At 56.8% G+C, this 15,948-nt stretch overlaps 4 protein-coding genes across 4 annotated transcripts; 1 reads left to right on the top strand and 3 right to left on the bottom strand.

Moving 5' to 3' along the window:
* Positions 1–837: 837 nt before the first annotated feature.
* On the bottom strand, positions 838–3,825 carry F5144DRAFT_490908 (glycosyltransferase family 2 protein; the record flags this gene model as incomplete). Its single annotated transcript, XM_066785827.1, has 4 exons — positions 838–1,104; positions 1,390–3,508; positions 3,561–3,727; positions 3,787–3,825. The coding sequence occupies 4 exons, from the start codon at positions 3,823–3,825 to the stop codon at positions 838–840; spliced, it is 2,592 nt and encodes an 863-aa protein (XP_066642782.1).
* A 260-nt stretch (positions 3,826–4,085) lies between these two features.
* Positions 4,086–5,267, bottom strand: F5144DRAFT_226786 (uncharacterized protein). The gene has a single exon (XM_066783176.1). It carries the CDS (start codon positions 4,949–4,951, stop codon positions 4,346–4,348), a length of 606 nt encoding a protein of 201 aa, XP_066642781.1. The 5' UTR covers positions 4,952–5,267; the 3' UTR covers positions 4,086–4,345.
* A 1,643-nt stretch (positions 5,268–6,910) lies between these two features.
* Positions 6,911–10,838, bottom strand: F5144DRAFT_491776 (armadillo-type protein; the record flags this gene model as incomplete). The annotated part of the gene is made up of 7 exons (XM_066785883.1): positions 6,911–7,366; positions 7,419–7,724; positions 7,792–8,213; positions 8,268–8,559; positions 8,615–10,653; positions 10,720–10,764; positions 10,820–10,838. 7 exons carry the CDS (start codon positions 10,836–10,838, stop codon positions 6,911–6,913), a joined length of 3,579 nt encoding a protein of 1,192 aa, XP_066642780.1.
* Positions 10,839–12,541: 1,703 nt separating this feature from the next.
* Positions 12,542–15,714, top strand: F5144DRAFT_226856 (uncharacterized protein). The gene is made up of 2 exons (XM_066783178.1): positions 12,542–14,608; positions 14,673–15,714. The coding sequence occupies exons 1-2, from the start codon at positions 12,838–12,840 to the stop codon at positions 15,566–15,568; spliced, it is 2,667 nt and encodes an 888-aa protein (XP_066642779.1). The 5' UTR covers positions 12,542–12,837; the 3' UTR covers positions 15,569–15,714.
* The last annotated feature ends 234 nt before the right edge of the window (positions 15,715–15,948 follow it).

Here is a 15,948-nt window from a genome sequence, read left to right as displayed (position 1 = left end):
TTGAACAGTTTGCCGCCAACGACCACACACCGCTGACACGCCGCCAAGCACAGCCCCTCCGCAATTATTTTTTTGAACTGCGAACTGCCCCGCCATTGCCCATTGCCATTCATTCCAGCCCGAATTCACCAAAGAGACAATCCTCTGTAGTATGTGCTATTTCCAACTTCCTCATCTTCAAGTAGCTGTCAATCAACCAACATGACCACTCCGTCGGGATCGAGCACATTACTCAAATTCGGCCAGCATGGATGCCCAACACAATCAACAAAACAGCTTTTCTCGGAGCATCCGGACCAACGAAAGCATCTGGTTTTGAGATGCCGTGCCCAATTGCACCATTTCTGTTCCTTTTTGTCATGCCCAGCCTCAAGGACCCACGGGTTTTGGACTCCAATACGTAATGACTGCCGACCAAAGGGACACCCTAGGACTTTGTACGACTCAGGACTTCGACCATGCAGTCAGGGAAAGCTTCTTTCGCGGGTCGCCTGAGGCTGGGCAGGGGAGGGTTGCCGTTGTCCGCGTTGCAGGTTTGATCTAGCGGGATGAGTAAATAATTTATTTACTGTGTAGATATAAAATCTGATGATGGGGTCTTTGTTTACTTGGCCATAACCACATATCACGACCGCCAAACAATAAGATCGAACCGTAACTACATATGTGTGCCATGTGGTATCTGCCTTCTCTAAACAACAATTTATATGAATGGTAGCCACCGCGCCTGTCTCATCAAAATGCAGAAAAAAGATGCAACCGTTAGCCATTAAATCAACTCTTCGGCATTCTCATCATCCCATGCTCGGACACACCCCTCCTTTTTCCCATCCACGACTACCTCCCCCTTTTCCCCTGCCCATCCCTCGACGAAGACCCGCTATCCTCTGCTTGCCCGTAGGCATGGGAATCCTCAATCTCCGCCTCCACCTCATCCCTCGTGACCGGGCGTGTCCAGCTAGCCCTCCCCAACGGACTCCTCCCGGTTCTCGTCCCAGTAGCCTGAGCCGGGGGCGGCGGCGGAACAAGCGGCTGCCTGCCCCCAGCGCCGGCAACACTCCCGCTTAACAAATCAACCGCACCCCCTTGCTGATACTGTTGCTGCTGCTGTTGCTGCTGCTGCAAACCCTCCACCCCCGACCCAGCACTCGCACTCCCACTCCCACTCCCACTCTCATAACTCCCCACCCTCCCACCCCCCACCGGCCTCCCCCCCTGTTCCCCCACCCCACCCGAACCCGAACCCGAACCCACCCCCGGCCCCGGCGTCGAAGCCCTCGTCGGCGCACCACTCCCCCCCTCCCCATCCCCGACCACCCCCACCACATACCCGCCCTGCTGCACCACACCCTGATGCTGATGCTGATGCTGGCTCACACCGCGCCAGACGCGCGACCCCTCTCCGCCGCCACCGCCGCCGCCGCCGCCGCCGCCGCCGCCACTGCGCGCCAGCAGCATGCTGCTGATGTGGCTGGCCTGCGCCAGCTCATACTTGCGGCGGTCCTCGTCGCCCATGATGCTCTCGACGCGGCGCGGCATGTAGACGGACATGTTGCCGCCGGTGTGGGTGGAGAAGGCGCTGTCGAAGGAGTCGCGTTGGTTGTGTTGGTGGTTGTGGTTGTTTCCTGGGTGGTGGGGGTGGTGGTGTCTGGTGGTGGTGCTGTGGAGGGGGATGGCGCGGTTGAATTTGGTGTTGGCGTCGGTGATGGGGGAGGTGCCCATGGTGTAGGGGGAGGAGGGGGAGGGGAGGGTGAAGACGGAGTCGTCGGGGTGTTGGTACCATCCGGATGGGGTGCGTTCCGGTGCGGCGAAGCGCCCGTCCACTTGGTCTGGTGGGAGGAGGAGCACGCCCGTGCTGTTGCCGCTGCCGGTGGCGGCGGTGGTGGGTCTTCTCCTGCTCTTCTTGCCCTTCTTCTTTCTGGCCGCGCCCTCTTTGTTAGGGTCGTACTCGTCTTCGTCCTCCTCCGCGGCGAGATCCAGCGCTGCGCGTTCTTGCGCCGCGGGGATGAAAGACTCCGGCACGATGTTGAGGACATCGCCGGCCTCCTCGGCTTTTTCGATGGCTTCTTGCGCGGTGGTCTGTCCATCGGCCGTGGCGGCGTCCGCGCGCGGTCCGCCCCAGGTGCGCTGGCCCGCTGTGAAGATGCCGTAGACCATGTAGTACCAGTTGAAGAAGGGGTTGAGCACGAACATCACGGGGTAGAGCCAGATCTTGAAGCGGCGGAGCTTGGCGCCGAAGTAGATCATGAGCATCCAGTTCAGCCCTAGCGAGATGGCGATGAAGCCGACAGGGAGGTCGTTGATGCCCTTGGAAGTCGTCATCAGGGCCAGGACCATGATGAAGAAGAGCAGGGCCGTAGTCCGGATCGTATTCTGCATGAACCGGACGAGAACGAGGACTGGGTACCGCTTCCATAACCGCCAGTCGGTCAACATGCAGACTTCGTTGGTGATGAACCCTAGGAACCACCGGCGGCGCTGCTTGATGAGCGAAGCCATTGTCTGGACGGCTTCGGTCTTGCAGAACGCCGACGTGCACATCTGAATCTGGTACCGCTTCTTGGCCCCGATCATGAACAGATGGGTTAACCAGCGGTCCTCGCCCAAGTGGCTCTTCGCAAAGTCGAAGAGGTCCTCGCATTGCTCGGCCTTGTCGGCGAAGTAGTACTTCGCCATCCGCCGGAAGGCTGAGAACCGGAGCATCGTCAGGGCGCCAGGTAGACAAGTGACAGAGCCACATCCAGATTCGACCGTTCGCTCAAAAAGCTGGCCGTGGATGTACTCCATGTCCTGGAGGAGCGTTATAACGCTGTGCTTCCTTGTCGTTGACGTGATAACACCCGTCATGGCCAACATGTCTCGCCTGTTGCCCGGGCTCAGTTCCATGTCGTACACAAAGTTCTGCAGGCAAACTTTATCAAGGATGCAGTCGGAGTCGATGAAGAGAATAAACAGGTTGTCGTTTCTCCGCAAATACTCCTGGTAGACCTTGTCGATGAGTTTGAACGTCATCTTCTGGCAATGCCTCTTTCCGCCATGGGGGAACCGCGAGACAGTGATCCGGGCCGCTTTGTAGGTCACGTCGATGCTCTTGGGGTACGACTCAAGCGTCAGGGGCACTCCGAGTTTCTCGATGGTGTTGAGGTACAGCTCGTCTTCCTGGTCACCGTCAAAGGAGAGAAAGACGTGGATGCAAGAAGGCGGGTAGTCGCAGTCGACGACCGAGTTGACGGCGGTCACGAGGATGTCGGGTTCCTCTTTGTAGCAAGGCATGACAATGACGACCTTGGGAGCCGACACCTCATCAAGAACCTGCTTGATCCGCTTCGTCCGCCCCAGTTGATGCGTGACGATCTGGTAGATGCAGAATAACCAAGGGATGGTCAAAAGACCGGCAAAACTCCAGAAGGCAAACCACTGGAGGAAGATAACCATGAACTGAGGCCAGACACGGGCAATAACGCTAGGAAGCGGCAGCGTGACCACCATGATGGGCAGGAATATGGCTCTGCAAGCAGGTTAGTTTTGAGCCACAGCCAAAGCCTGGGATTGGTACAGACCTGAGGAGCGTAAAAGCAACGCCGACGCATACTGCCAGCACCCGGACTGTCCAGTGTTCGGCTTTGACAAACACCTTCCATAAGCAATAAAGAAAGGCAGCTATCCAGAGGAACCACTCGAGCAACGCGGCCAGCATCACCACGCCTATGATGGACGTGTAGACAATCTAAACACACAGTCAACTCCTCATCTTGCCCACGGCGCACAAGACTTTGAACCACTCACGTCGCTGACCGGCCATAACACTTCATCATCCCCCGCCATTTTGGAGTAGTGATCGAATAAGTGAGCGTGCGTCTCAAACGAAAGTAACAAACACCGTCAAACGGCGACGGTCCGGGAGGATGGCGACAGTAAAGAACGAACGGCAGCGAGAAGCCAGGCCGCGGCCAACACGCAACAATACGCTAACCAGACAGAGGGAATCCCGGTCTGCAAAATGTGAGGTGTCTGGCGCGCGGGTCTCCGTAAAGGAGCGGTCGGCGGATAGGTGCACAAGCGAACGGCTACCTGCAGCGCCGTCGACCAGCCGATTTCCAAGCCCTGGGCCGCGGGAAGGCCAACCCCCCCTTCGTATCAGAAAAACTGGTCCGGCAAGGGCCGTATTTTCGATATCAGGAAACCGGCGGACTCACGCCCAGGCTGTGCTGTGCGACCGGAGATGCTCTGCCCAGCGAGGCATATGAGAGGGAGGAGGACAAGGGCAGTAGTAGTAGTAGGTCGGTGGGAGGGAGCAGTAACCGGGGAAGCTGGAAAGTAAGGCAGCCGGTAGGATAATGACCTGTTACTTCGTAGCATTTCCGCAACCGCACCTGACCCCCCGACCCCGACCCAGACCCAGACCAATGGCCACAGGGCCACGCCAGCGCCGATCATCCAACTCTTTTGTTGAAAGAATCTGCAGCATCCGGCCGGCCAGCCGATGTATGGGGTGCAGGGGCAGTGGACCAGACGGCAGAGACATCAATATAATATCTGCAAATGAACACACTTTAGCCGGCTGCTTCTTTTTGCAAGGCCACGCTCTTCTCACCACAGCTCGTCCCGCCTCCACGCCGGGGCTTTCTCTCGCCAGGCTGGCGCGAAATGACTGAAGTAGCATTTTTCTGTCCAGGCTCATGTTGTGTAGCCATCCAGTGCGCGTCTGTCCTGGGTCTGTCCTGGGTTCTGGACCTGGATCAGGGACGCACCATACCACGCTCGCCCCAAGAAGGCCCGAGACACGAGATAGGGCCAGATGCGAGTGATGGAAACATGGCTGTTCGTCTGCTCGCACACCTTGCGCGGATTTAGAACGTTCAGCTGCCTGTGTTGACAAACCCAAACGCTCGGGTGTTGTCGCCGTTTGTCTGTTTTCCCGAAGTGATGGGTTGAAACATCTGTAAGGCATGATTAACCCGGGATATTCCCCGGTAAAGCCAATAGCATGTGTAACTTGAAGAAACAATGAGCACTTGCTGTCCTGTAGAGAAATAAACCTCTCAAGCTCCAAGCAAGCTCAGAAAAGGGAAGCACATCCCCCGATCCAAAGCTCAGAATGGTCGAGCCGAGGTTCTAGAATGCAATGCTGAGTCCAGTCCAGGCGACTTCTCTCGATGGGCGCCTCGCGGCAGCAAATTAACCAGCCCGCGAGCTGAGTCCAAGCGGGCTCCCCGATGTCGTGCTGCAGAGACAGCTGAGCGTCACCAAAGCGACGACGCCGTAGCCTACCATTCCAAAAACCGAGAGCGAAATCCGTGAATCTTTGTGCTACCCATCGAGCCGGAACCAGACAACCCCGACCCAAACTCTCCATCCATCCGGCCAGATCTGCACCTCGCGCAGACAGACAGACGGACAGATGTCCATCCATCAAAACAACAACGCCCAACAAATCGAAAGAACAAAACACGATCTGCCGAGCCCGCATGCTTAGTCTGTCCACTCGGAAGCAGTGTGGGGGCACACTACCACACTCACCCACAAGCCGACATCCCGATTCAAAACAGGGCAAGTTCGGCAAGGCCACCCATCGATCGGGAACATGAAAAAAAAGAGCTTGCAAGCTGCAACGAAGCGAAGTGTGCCAACCAAAGACAGCCGGACAGACAGGGGCGGGAGATCTCCCGGGTGGGTCTCGCCCCCCCCCCCCCAGCCCCTGGCTAAGGCACTGGACCTTACCACACAGTACCACGCCAGCGTCGCAGCTGCAGCACCAGCTGCCGGTGTGTTTGGTTGCAGCGGGAGAGCGGGGGGGGCTGTGGTTAGGTATACCGAGCTGGAGTGGTTCTTGTTGGACTGCTGTGCAGTGTGGTAGTGGAAAAAAGAAAACTACCTACCGACCTAGCCCAGGGAATTGCAGCGAAGCGAGGTCAAATCCCGCCGTAGGAATGCGTGCGTCAGCACTTCGGGGATGCGGGAATATAATCAGCGCTGCTGGTAAATATGTAAGAAGTAATAACACGGCGGCTCAGCGGGATCTCTTCTCTCGGAAGAAAAAGAAGGCAAAGAAGCGGCAAGGCATATCGTACCTTGCGCACACGTGCAACGCCGTCGCTCCGTCGTTGGAGTTGGGGGGTGTTGTTGGTTGGTTGGCGATGAATGTCACGAAAGCGCATCGTTCCCCATCGTCACACTGCATCGGTCGTGTCGATCCCATCCCGTAGAACACGAAACTTAGAGGTAAAAAAAAATCGTATGAAAATTTGCAATCTGTTGTGTATCGCAAGCTATCTCTGTCTTGCTGTCTGGCTTGGTAGCAACTATTCTCTGCGAACCTGACAGGCCGCGCTTGATGTGGAGACGCAACGAGCCCCCTTTTCTCCGCGAAGATCCCAGACATCGCTGGCTGTGGTTCCTCTCCCCGGTGAATCTTGACGCGCGATCGGCGGTGGGACATGTGGACCAGCTAGGGAGCGGCAGTTGTCTATATATAGTCCGCTTGATCTTCGTTGCATGAAAATCCCGTCCGGCACAAGCCGGGCGGTTCACTCGCCATCGGCAACCCTCTCGGCCGGCCGTATGTCGGTAGAGCTCGTCATCGATGTGGCCGGCTAGAGCTGGTCGGTGAGAAAATGACGGCGAACCCGTGAGCTTCCAGTCAAGCGACTCTGCACCGTAGGCTACTTAGACAGGCCACCTAAGGCAGAGTTGCGCTGCTGTTTCGGTAACGAAGATCTCAGGTTCGTTGCCCTTGGTGTAATCCCATACGATCGTAAGTATCGCTAGTTACTCGGTATCAGGTCCTAGAATGCGCCGTCCAATACGGCCTTGTCAGAAACCTTTTGCTAATAGAGGTGCTTGTTCTGTTGCGATTTGCGAGAGCCCGTCTCTTGACGTCTACCCGAGGCAAAGCGCATGCGATGAAGTGCTAGTCATGCTCTTGCTTCACCGCCACATGACGGGCGGGTGGTTGCCATATGTTGCGTCGCCGGTAGCTCTGGTCTGACCCTCTGGGATGTCCCTGGGCAACGTAGGGCACTCGCCCTGGTTTTTGAAGGGGGTTGTTTCCGGGGTTATCATACCAGTCAACGTCGCTGAGTTGGAGCTTGCGGACCCGCTGTCCGCGATCCTTGCCCAACCGGGGGTCGAGCCGGTTGTGATGGTGATGCGCTGGCGCTTTCTCGTTTCCTGCGGAAATGTGATGAATACTGATGCTTGACTTGTAGGAATTCGTGTGCTCTTCACCATCCTGTTCTTCGTTTTCCCGAAGATCGTAGTTCAGCACCAGGTTCTTGATGCGCTGTTGCTCCTCTTTTGCCACCTGCCGCTGGTTGATCATGGCCACGGCAAAGTTAGAGTCCGAGGGCAATTCAACCGTTCGAGTCTATGACGATTAGCTACCATAGAGGCATAATGGAACAATATATTGGGCTCACCTGTTGGCGATTTCCCCTCTTCGTCAGTAGCGAGAAGGCCATTGTTCCGCCCGGGGTGCCGGGACCGCTTTCGGCGGTTTCGCTGCCGCTTGTGGCTTCTCGCGTCTTGGCCCGGATAGGGAGGGGGATGTCGACTTGCTGCTTCGGTTGGAACTTGCGAGTCTCAGCGCTTTCCGCCATAATTTTGGCATACTCGCGGTCGAAATCAGCCTCATCTTCGGGATCAATCTCCTCTTCCTCCCTGGTAACAACGATGGCCTCCTCCTCGGAGTCGCTCGCATCGTAGGATGGGTCCTGGTCAGCGTCCTGTATGATTCAAGCCCGGTTAGCAGCTGCTGTCAGATCTAAGATTGTGAGTGATGCTTGCCTCAACCTCTACCTCTCCGTCCTCAGAGCCCGAATCGTCATCGTCATCTCCGACAGGCTCGTCATCGCTGGAACCCCCGCTTGTTTCGTCGTCCTGCTCCACGGCCTTGTCCAGCCCGGAAGTCTTCTGGTCTTGGACCATGGCCAGCTGGAACACTTTTGTAGCTTCCTCAATGTTAGAAGCTAGCTTCCACTGAGGCCTGCACAAGGCAAAGATGTCCTGGACTAGGAATTCGATATCCATGGGCAGAGGGTTCTTGGCGTGGATGTAATACTGGAAGAAGGAGAGGAAGTAATCGAGCTTCTTCCCGGCGGCACCTTTGTTGAAGAACATCCCACACGTCTCGAGGACTGTAGAAATTAAACGAATGCGGAAGTAGTCGTCGGGCTGATCGAAGGGGTTGATGCGGCCAGGGATTGGTGGTCCACCTAGAGGTTACAATTAGCGAGCTTCCATGTGTCAAGGATAGGATTGCTAGGTACCGTGACCGAAGGTCATGATCTTGTACATGACATCGAAGATCACAGGGTGCTCGAGCATCCTGTAGTTATAGAGTTCGCCAAGGTACTTGACTTCGGCGACACGGCGCTGGTTGGACTTAAAGTCATTTTGCTCAAGACCAAACGCAATGGACTCGATGACGGAGTCAATGACGCCGATCACAAAGTCAGGGTGGTACCTGTTGACGGCGCTCAACAGGATGGCAAGCAAGTGGATGTTGCCAAACTTGACCTTTCCAGGCTTCGAGAAAACCTTGTGAAGCACAGAGACAACCTATCAAGGTTAGATCACATCATCTGACTTACGCGGTAACCTGCGGTAACCATACCTCTTTCTCTTCCCAGTGAAGCCGACGAATCTGTCTGAGGACTTTGCTGTAATTCCGCTTGGTCAGGTCCGCGTAGGCAAGCTTGCGGATGAAGAGTTCCATCGGCGTTCTCTCCTTTTGCTCGATCGCCGGACGCTGCGGTGGGTCGACGTAGTACACGGCGTTCTCAATGAGCATCCTCTCAGCCGGCCCGATGTGTTGTACTGACTTCTTCCGCTGCAGCGTCTCAAGGAACGTCGACATGCGGGGCGACGTCTCCGGGTTTCGTAGAAGGTAGCGGCCGCAATTCTCTAGCAGGTTGCAGATGATTTCGATATTCATGCGGGAGAAATCATCCAGGCTGACCTTGAGACAATGGAAGACAACGTGCTCGGGGACAATGCCGAACTTGGTCAGTTCAGCGAGGTAACGAATATTGCTGAGCCTCACTTGACCTAGGAATTCCTTTTCCTTGCGCCGCTGCAAACTGCGGAACTCGGCATCCAGGTATTCCACGAGCCCCTTGGGAATGTCTGTCATGTACTGGCCAAGGGTAGCAACGAGTCTCCCCCAGCAGGGAAGAAGATCTCCGCGGCCCTTTGGGACGTCTGTCAAGGCCTTTACAAGCCGGTTTCTCGAAGCCTTGGAGTTGAGATAGCAGAAGTCGATGGCCGTCTGGTCAATGGCTTCCTTGGTCGTGAGGTCCGGCAGCCTGGTGAGCAAAGCATCGACTTGAGCTCCGATCGTCTTGTTTGCAATTGCCACTGACTGGTCGTCGGCGGCGGTGTCGGCAGGCTTCGGAGCTTCGGCGAGTTCCGCCGGGTCAACCTTTTTGCCAACCTGCTCATCTGCATCGGCCTTCTTTTTCTTGACTTCCTCGAGAAGAATGCCGGGAACCTTGCCCCGTAGGTCAACGAGATTTTCGTAGAAACGGCGCTCCTCTTCATCCTCCCAGATGCCGGAGCCGTCGCCTTGGCCGCGTAGGTATTCGCCGGCTTTTACAATGCCGATGGAACCATTTGCGCCACCTGAAGGATCGTCGCTGTCCTTCAAATCCGGCATCTCGGCGCCAATGACATCCGAAATGATCTGTGCATTGGCCACGAGACGCTCCTGTGCCTTGACTTGCTTCTCAAAGTTCGCCTGGCGGTCTTCAAAGACTTCGCCCGATTTAACGTAAGCTTCGGCATTCTTGCGAGACTGGTTGTAGATAGCTTTTTGGTCTCGGACAAGGTGGCTCTTGACGTCTTCAAAGTAGCGCCTCAAGACGTTTCTAAAGCGCTCCTGCAGCTCGGGTGGGGTGAAGGAGGGATCTTCGGAGGTTGGTTCAGGTTCGCCTTCTTGGTCGTCAGCCGCCTCTCCAGTCTTGGTTGCGCCGTCTTCCTCGACAGTTTTACGGCCCTCGGAGCCGGCAGTCCTGACGCCGAGAACATCCCAGCTAAACGCCCTGACGAAGACGACAAGTAACGGCAGGTTTGCATGCTCCCGATCATGACCAAGAAGATCCTTCAGCACCTCAAGGGGAAATGGTTCGGCAGCACCTCCTTTGGCGGACGCGCGGGACTTCACTTCGGTCTGTTTTCCAGCACCCCCATTCGTGGCATCGTCTGGGCGCTTGATGTCGTCTAGAGTGCGCAGGACATCAACAAGCCACAGCTCGGTCACGACCCGGAGGAGGACCCGCTGCCGAACCAACCGATCCTTCTCCTCCTTGTCTCTTACTTCCGGAGTAAGGCTTTTGAGAACGCTCTTATCAGGTGTAGCCATAGACCTCCCGAGAAACCAACCCAGGTACGACGTGAAGTCGTCGGGTCCAAAGCGCTGGTGCAGAGCGCTGACAATCTCCACACCAGCCTCGATCTCTCCCGGGGACCTGAGCTTGCATAGACCTTCGTGGCAAGCCGAGACAATCTCGGAAAGATATTTGGACAGGCTGACGGTCTTGATTTCTTGGAGGAACGTGTTCAGGGTCGCGGGAGAAATGGCGGTACGCAGACGCTTAATGAAAGCAGTGTTCTTCTTCATAGTCGAGTCGAGCGAGTTGCCAACGGGCAGAAGGTCTAGCCAAAAGATGGTATTAGCCACGGCGACGAACGATTCGAAGATGGATGCCTAGATATTCTCACCCTTCTCCCCATTCCAAGCCCGCTCGTTCAGCTCGCGCAACTCGTCTGTGAGACAATTAGCCATCTCGATGCAAGGGTTGGCGCACTCTGGGGGACATACGCCTCCTAGCACGATCCATGGTGGGCCGCTATCTTGGAAGTGCGCGATTAGGAAAGAGTTGGCAGCGGCGGCGCATTCGGAGTTCGAGATGCTAAGGGTTGAGGAACCGAAAACGACAATCCCCATCAGCAATGGGAGGCATCGGTGACGTGGTTTGCAGAGGCAGCCTCTTAAGGCACTCGTGGCAGAGGAGAGACTCCTAGAAAGCGTGGAAAGCCAAAGAATTCACGCTGGTGGATGCTAGGTTGGAACAACCCTCGGCGATTGAAAGTTCAAGGTTCGGTGACGGAATTGATACTGCTTGGGGTTTTGGTGGATTCACTCATCAGCGCCCTGGGATTGGATCATTAGGCGCGTCTTAGCGCCCGATGGCCTACAAACGAGAGCGACAATGGAGCCCCGCAGCCCCGCGACGGGATCAAACCCAGATGACGGGGTCTGTTTCCAGAACATCAACGACTTGTGAATCGCTTGTGACGTCCAACCCCATGGATTGGTAAGATATGCGCAAAAGTTCCACCCGGTTACCTGACAACTACCTAGGTACTTAGAGAAGGTGCAAAAGATATCAGCAATCCAGGTACCTATCCTCCATACAAACAACAACGACCCAGCGACCTCTTTCTGCGCTTTCGCTTGTAGCATACCTGCATCTGCTTATCCCGCCCTCTTTCTCTCAATCCGGTTTCCCGAGTCACCTAACCGGCATGTTGTGGAAGCACAAAGACTATATCGCCGTCGGGATGTGCAGCTCGGGATCGAAGCATAAAATGGGCGGGTATCCTACTTGAAGGAGGCATCCCTGAGACTATTCATACTCGCTATAAACGGATGTCACCTATAGGTATGGAACGCAGACCGGGAGCGACCTGGAATCCAGGGACCGTGGCTCGCCGGACAAAGGGTCTTGGCAGATGCCGGCCACGGCGATTCGGCAGCTGGGGGAGACGGCGATCCGGGTCCCGCAGCGGTGTCTTGGCCCCGAGCCCCCCGAGCCAAGCCTAGCCCCTGGCAGATAAGGCCTGGGCCTTGTGAGAACCCCTGTCGTCCCACGCCAAACAGCCGCAGGGCTGCTGATAACGGGCAACCTGGAACCACACACCAACATCTCGAACCGGAGAAAGGAAAACGGAAATCGCTCGTCGTGTGGGGGTAAGCACCGCACAAAGTTACCCTCCACAGAGTCTCTGTGGCCAAAAAGGAACGGATCCAAAATGATTCCAAGGCCTTCAGATATATATTCGGCGACAACGGCTCTGCGATGCCGCAGGAGTCGCGACTCGCGAGTACCTGGTTGAGCATCTCCGTCTAATCTTTGAGTGGGCCACCTTATCAAGACGTCTGATTTGTAGACTGGCAAATCGTGGTCCAAACAACTGATAAGACCACACAATCCGCCCTCCATTCCTGGCACCGATCGAGGCATATCCGCGGAATTGGGGGACGATCATGCACCGTGCGATGATTTCCGAGCTCCTCGGATGGTGTTTGGGCTACCGCGGGCATCCATACCATACACAGTACTATGTACGGCACACCGCCCGTCGCTGTGATACCCTCTTCCGGACCTGTCACCACGTAAAAGTCTCACTCACACCAGCCCTGGAGATGCGCTGAGCGTTGGCCGGAGGAAGGCTACCCGGGTCCACACAAACTTGAACAAGTCCACGGCCCACGGCCCACGGAAGCCCCTTGTTATAGGGAGTTTCCCCATCAAGCCACTGCCGGCCGCCGTTATCTTGCAATTCCGACAAGGCCACGGAGAAGCAGCCACTGCTTCGGGATGATGTTCGTTTCGGGACGGGAATAAGACGTGGGAGTTGGGGGACAGGACATGCTGACTTTGGGGTGTTCCACTCTCACATTTGCCTTCCTGGTATTTGATAACCCCCTTATCTCTTCCTCTCGCCCCCTCTGGCCGGCCATACAGTGTACATTCTTTTACAGCCTAGCCTACGTGGTGTTTGCCAGTCATTGTGTCTTTTGTTGTTTAGTTCCGTCCCATAATTGCAGACACCATGGAAGTGGTACTCCCACCAACCCCTTCTCTTCACTCATCCCCCCTTACTCAACCGCATATCCCTCCAACCCCCCCTCTACAAGACTACGACGAGTACCAAAAGCTAGGCTTCGTATTGCCCTCAAACGGCGTCGGAACCTCCGCACCACTCTACCCCCTCCCTCCCACACCCAGAGAAAACAAGGTCCTCCCCGAAGACCTCAAAACCCCCGACAACCACGTGGAAAGAGACCCCCGGCTCATCAGACTAACCGGCATCCACCCATTCAACGTCGAAGCCCCGCTAAGCGAGCTCTACGACGAAGGCTTCCTCACCACCAAAGACCTGCACTACGTCCGCAACCATGGCGCCGTCCCCGAAGTCGACAACACGGCCCTTCTCGACTGGGAATTCACCATCGAAGGGCTGGTCGCGCACCCCACCACCCTCACCCTACGCGACCTCCTCCAGACCTACGACCAAGTCACCTACCCCATCACCCTCGTATGCGCAGGCAACCGGCGCAAGGAACAGAACCTCGTCCGCAAGACCAAGGGCTTCTCGTGGGGCGCCGCGGGCGTATCCACCGCCCTCTGGACCGGCACACCCCTCGGAGACGTACTCGCGCGCGCGGCCCCCACCCGCGGCGCGCGCTACGTGTGCTTCGAGGGCGCCGACCGCCTGCCCAACGGGTACTATGGCACGTCGGTCAAGCTGGCGTGGGCGACCGACCCGGACCGCGGCATGCTGCTCGCCCACCGCATGAATGGTGAGCCGCTGCACCCGGACCATGGGAAACCCCTGCGTGTGGTTATCCCGGGGCAGATTGGTGGGCGCAGTGTGAAGTGGCTGAAGCGCATTGTGGTGACGGATCGGCCGAGCGAGAATTGGTATCATATCTATGATAATCGCGTGTTGCCGATGATGATCAGCCCGGAGGATAGCGCCAATTTGCCCGAGACGTGGAAGGATGAGAGGTATGCCATTTATGATTTGAATACCAATAGCGCGATTTGTTATCCGGCGCATGACGAGCGGGTGGCGGTGCCGCCGGGCGGGGACGGGACGTATAAGCTGAGGGGGTATGCCTATGCGGGCGGGGGGAAGCGGGTGACTCGGATGGAGGTGACTTTGGATCAGGGCAGGACATGGATGCTGGCCAGCATGTCGTATCCGGAGGACTTGTACCGGCTCGCGGCGGAGGGGGAGGTGCTGTTTGGCGGGAGGCTGGATATGGCGTGGCGGGAGAGCTCTTTCTGCTGGTGTTTCTGGGAGCTGGACGTGCCACTCTCGCGGCTGCAGGAGGCGGGTGATGTGATGATTCGTGGGATGGATGACTCTATGATGGTGCAACCGCGGGATATGTACTGGAGCGTGCTTGGTATGATGAACAACCCGTGGTACAGGGTCGTCATTCATAAAGAGGCGCATGGGTTGTTAAGGTTTGAGCATCCCTGCCAACCGGCGCTGATGCAGGGAGGGTGGATGGAACGAGTCAAGAAGGCAGGCGGTAACATCTCCAACGGTTTCTGGGGCGAGAAGATGACCGGCGAGGATGAAACGCCATCGGTAGAGGAGCCCGTCCAGGAGATCAGCATGATTGACGAGAAGGTCACCCGCCAGATCACCGCCGAGGAGATCCAGGAACACTCCGGCGAGGAGAAGCCATGGTTCGTCGTCAACGGCCAAGTCTACGACGGCACCAAGTTCCTTGAAGAGCACCCTGGCGGTGCCACCTCCATCACCAACGCCGCAGGGCAAGACGTAAGCGAGGAGTTTCTCGCCATCCGTAAGCATCTCCCCTTTCCCACTCATACCAACCACCCCTACCTCCACTAACACCCCCCCCCAAGACAGCGAAAACGCCAAAGCCATGATGCCAACCTACCACATCGGCGCCGCCCCACGCACCCTCTCCGAGCCCGAGCCCGAACCCACCGACAGCACCACCACCCCCTCCCCCGTCTTCCTCACCCCCAAAGCCTGGCGCCGCGCCCTCCTCGCCTCCAAAACCGCCATCTCCTTCGACACCAAGATCTTCCACTTCACGCTCCCCTCGCCCACCCAAACCATCGGCCTCCCCGTCGGCCAGCACCTACTCATCCGACTGCGCGACCCGGCCACGCGCGAGGCCATCATCCGCGCCTACACGCCCCTCTCCGAAGGCCACGAGACTGGCACCCTGCGCGTGCTGATCAAGATCTACCGCGACACGGCGGCGCGCAAGGGCGGGTTGATGACGCAGGGGCTGGATGCGCTGCCGGTGGGGCATGCGGTGGATTTTAAGGGCCCCGTGGGCAAGTTTGAGTATTTGGGTCGGGGGCGGTGTAGGCTTAATGGGAGGGAGCGGGTGGTGGGGAGTTTTGTGATGGTGTGTGGGGGGTCGGGGGTCACGCCGATTTTTGCGGTGTTGAGGGCGGTGGTGAGGGATGCGGGGGATGCGACGCGGTGTGTGGTGCTGGATGGGAATCGTGAGGAGGGGGATATCTTGCTGAGGGAGGAGTTGGGGGTGTTGGAGAGTGGGAGTGCGGGACGGTGTAGGCTGGTGCATACGCTGAGTCGGCCTGGGGAGGGGTGGACGGGGTTGAGGGGGAGGGTGGATAAGGGGTTGTTGGAGCGTGAGGTGGGGAGGCCGGGGGAGGAGAGGGATACGATGGTGTTGATTTGCGGGCCGGAAGGGATGGAGAAGGCGGCGAGGGAAACGTTGTTGGGGATGGGGTGGGATGAGGGGGATTTACTTTTCTTTTAGTTAACATCTAGCAGCGAGCGATTGTTTGTAAAATCCTTAAGCTTTGTATTTAGACATATGATGAACTATGATGAGGAACTTGATGGGGAAGAAAGGTCCAATTCTAGTGGCAGTAAATCCATCCTATTTGATCGTTCACTTACCTCAACCTTCTTTCTGGAAGGTCCGTTATGGAAACCACGAGGTGAAAAATGAGATGGATGGTCAAGGAGGTATTTTCGTCCGGAGATGTTCAAACATGTTGAAAATCATCGGATGAGGTTGAGACCGGCTGCTGCAGTGGAACACAAACTATCTCCGTAAAAATGTACAGGATGACACAATCCGCCTTTGCATCTCCGGCGTCCTCGCAACTTTTGGAAATATTAGGGAAGTTGTAT

Source organism: Chaetomium tenue (genome assembly GCF_020726465.1).
Source record: "Chaetomium tenue strain MPI-SDFR-AT-0079 chromosome Unknown F5144scaffold_4, whole genome shotgun sequence".
Classification (NCBI taxonomy): Eukaryota; Fungi; Ascomycota; class Sordariomycetes; order Sordariales; family Chaetomiaceae; genus Chaetomium; species Chaetomium tenue.
Note: the sequence above shows the minus strand (reverse complement) of the source record. Positions and strands in the feature narration are given on the sequence as shown.

Coding starts and splice junctions, on each gene's coding strand:
- F5144DRAFT_226856 (XM_066783178.1), top strand. CDS start 12,838: ATGGAAGTGGTACTCCCACCAACCCCTTCTCTTCACTCATCCCCCCTT. Junction 14,609..14,672: donor CGAGGAGTTTCTCGCCATCC/GTAAGCATCTCC, acceptor CCCCCCCCCAAG/ACAGCGAAAACGCCAAAGCC.
- F5144DRAFT_226786 (XM_066783176.1), bottom strand. CDS start 4,951: ATGCCTTACAGATGTTTCAACCCATCACTTCGGGAAAACAGACAAACG.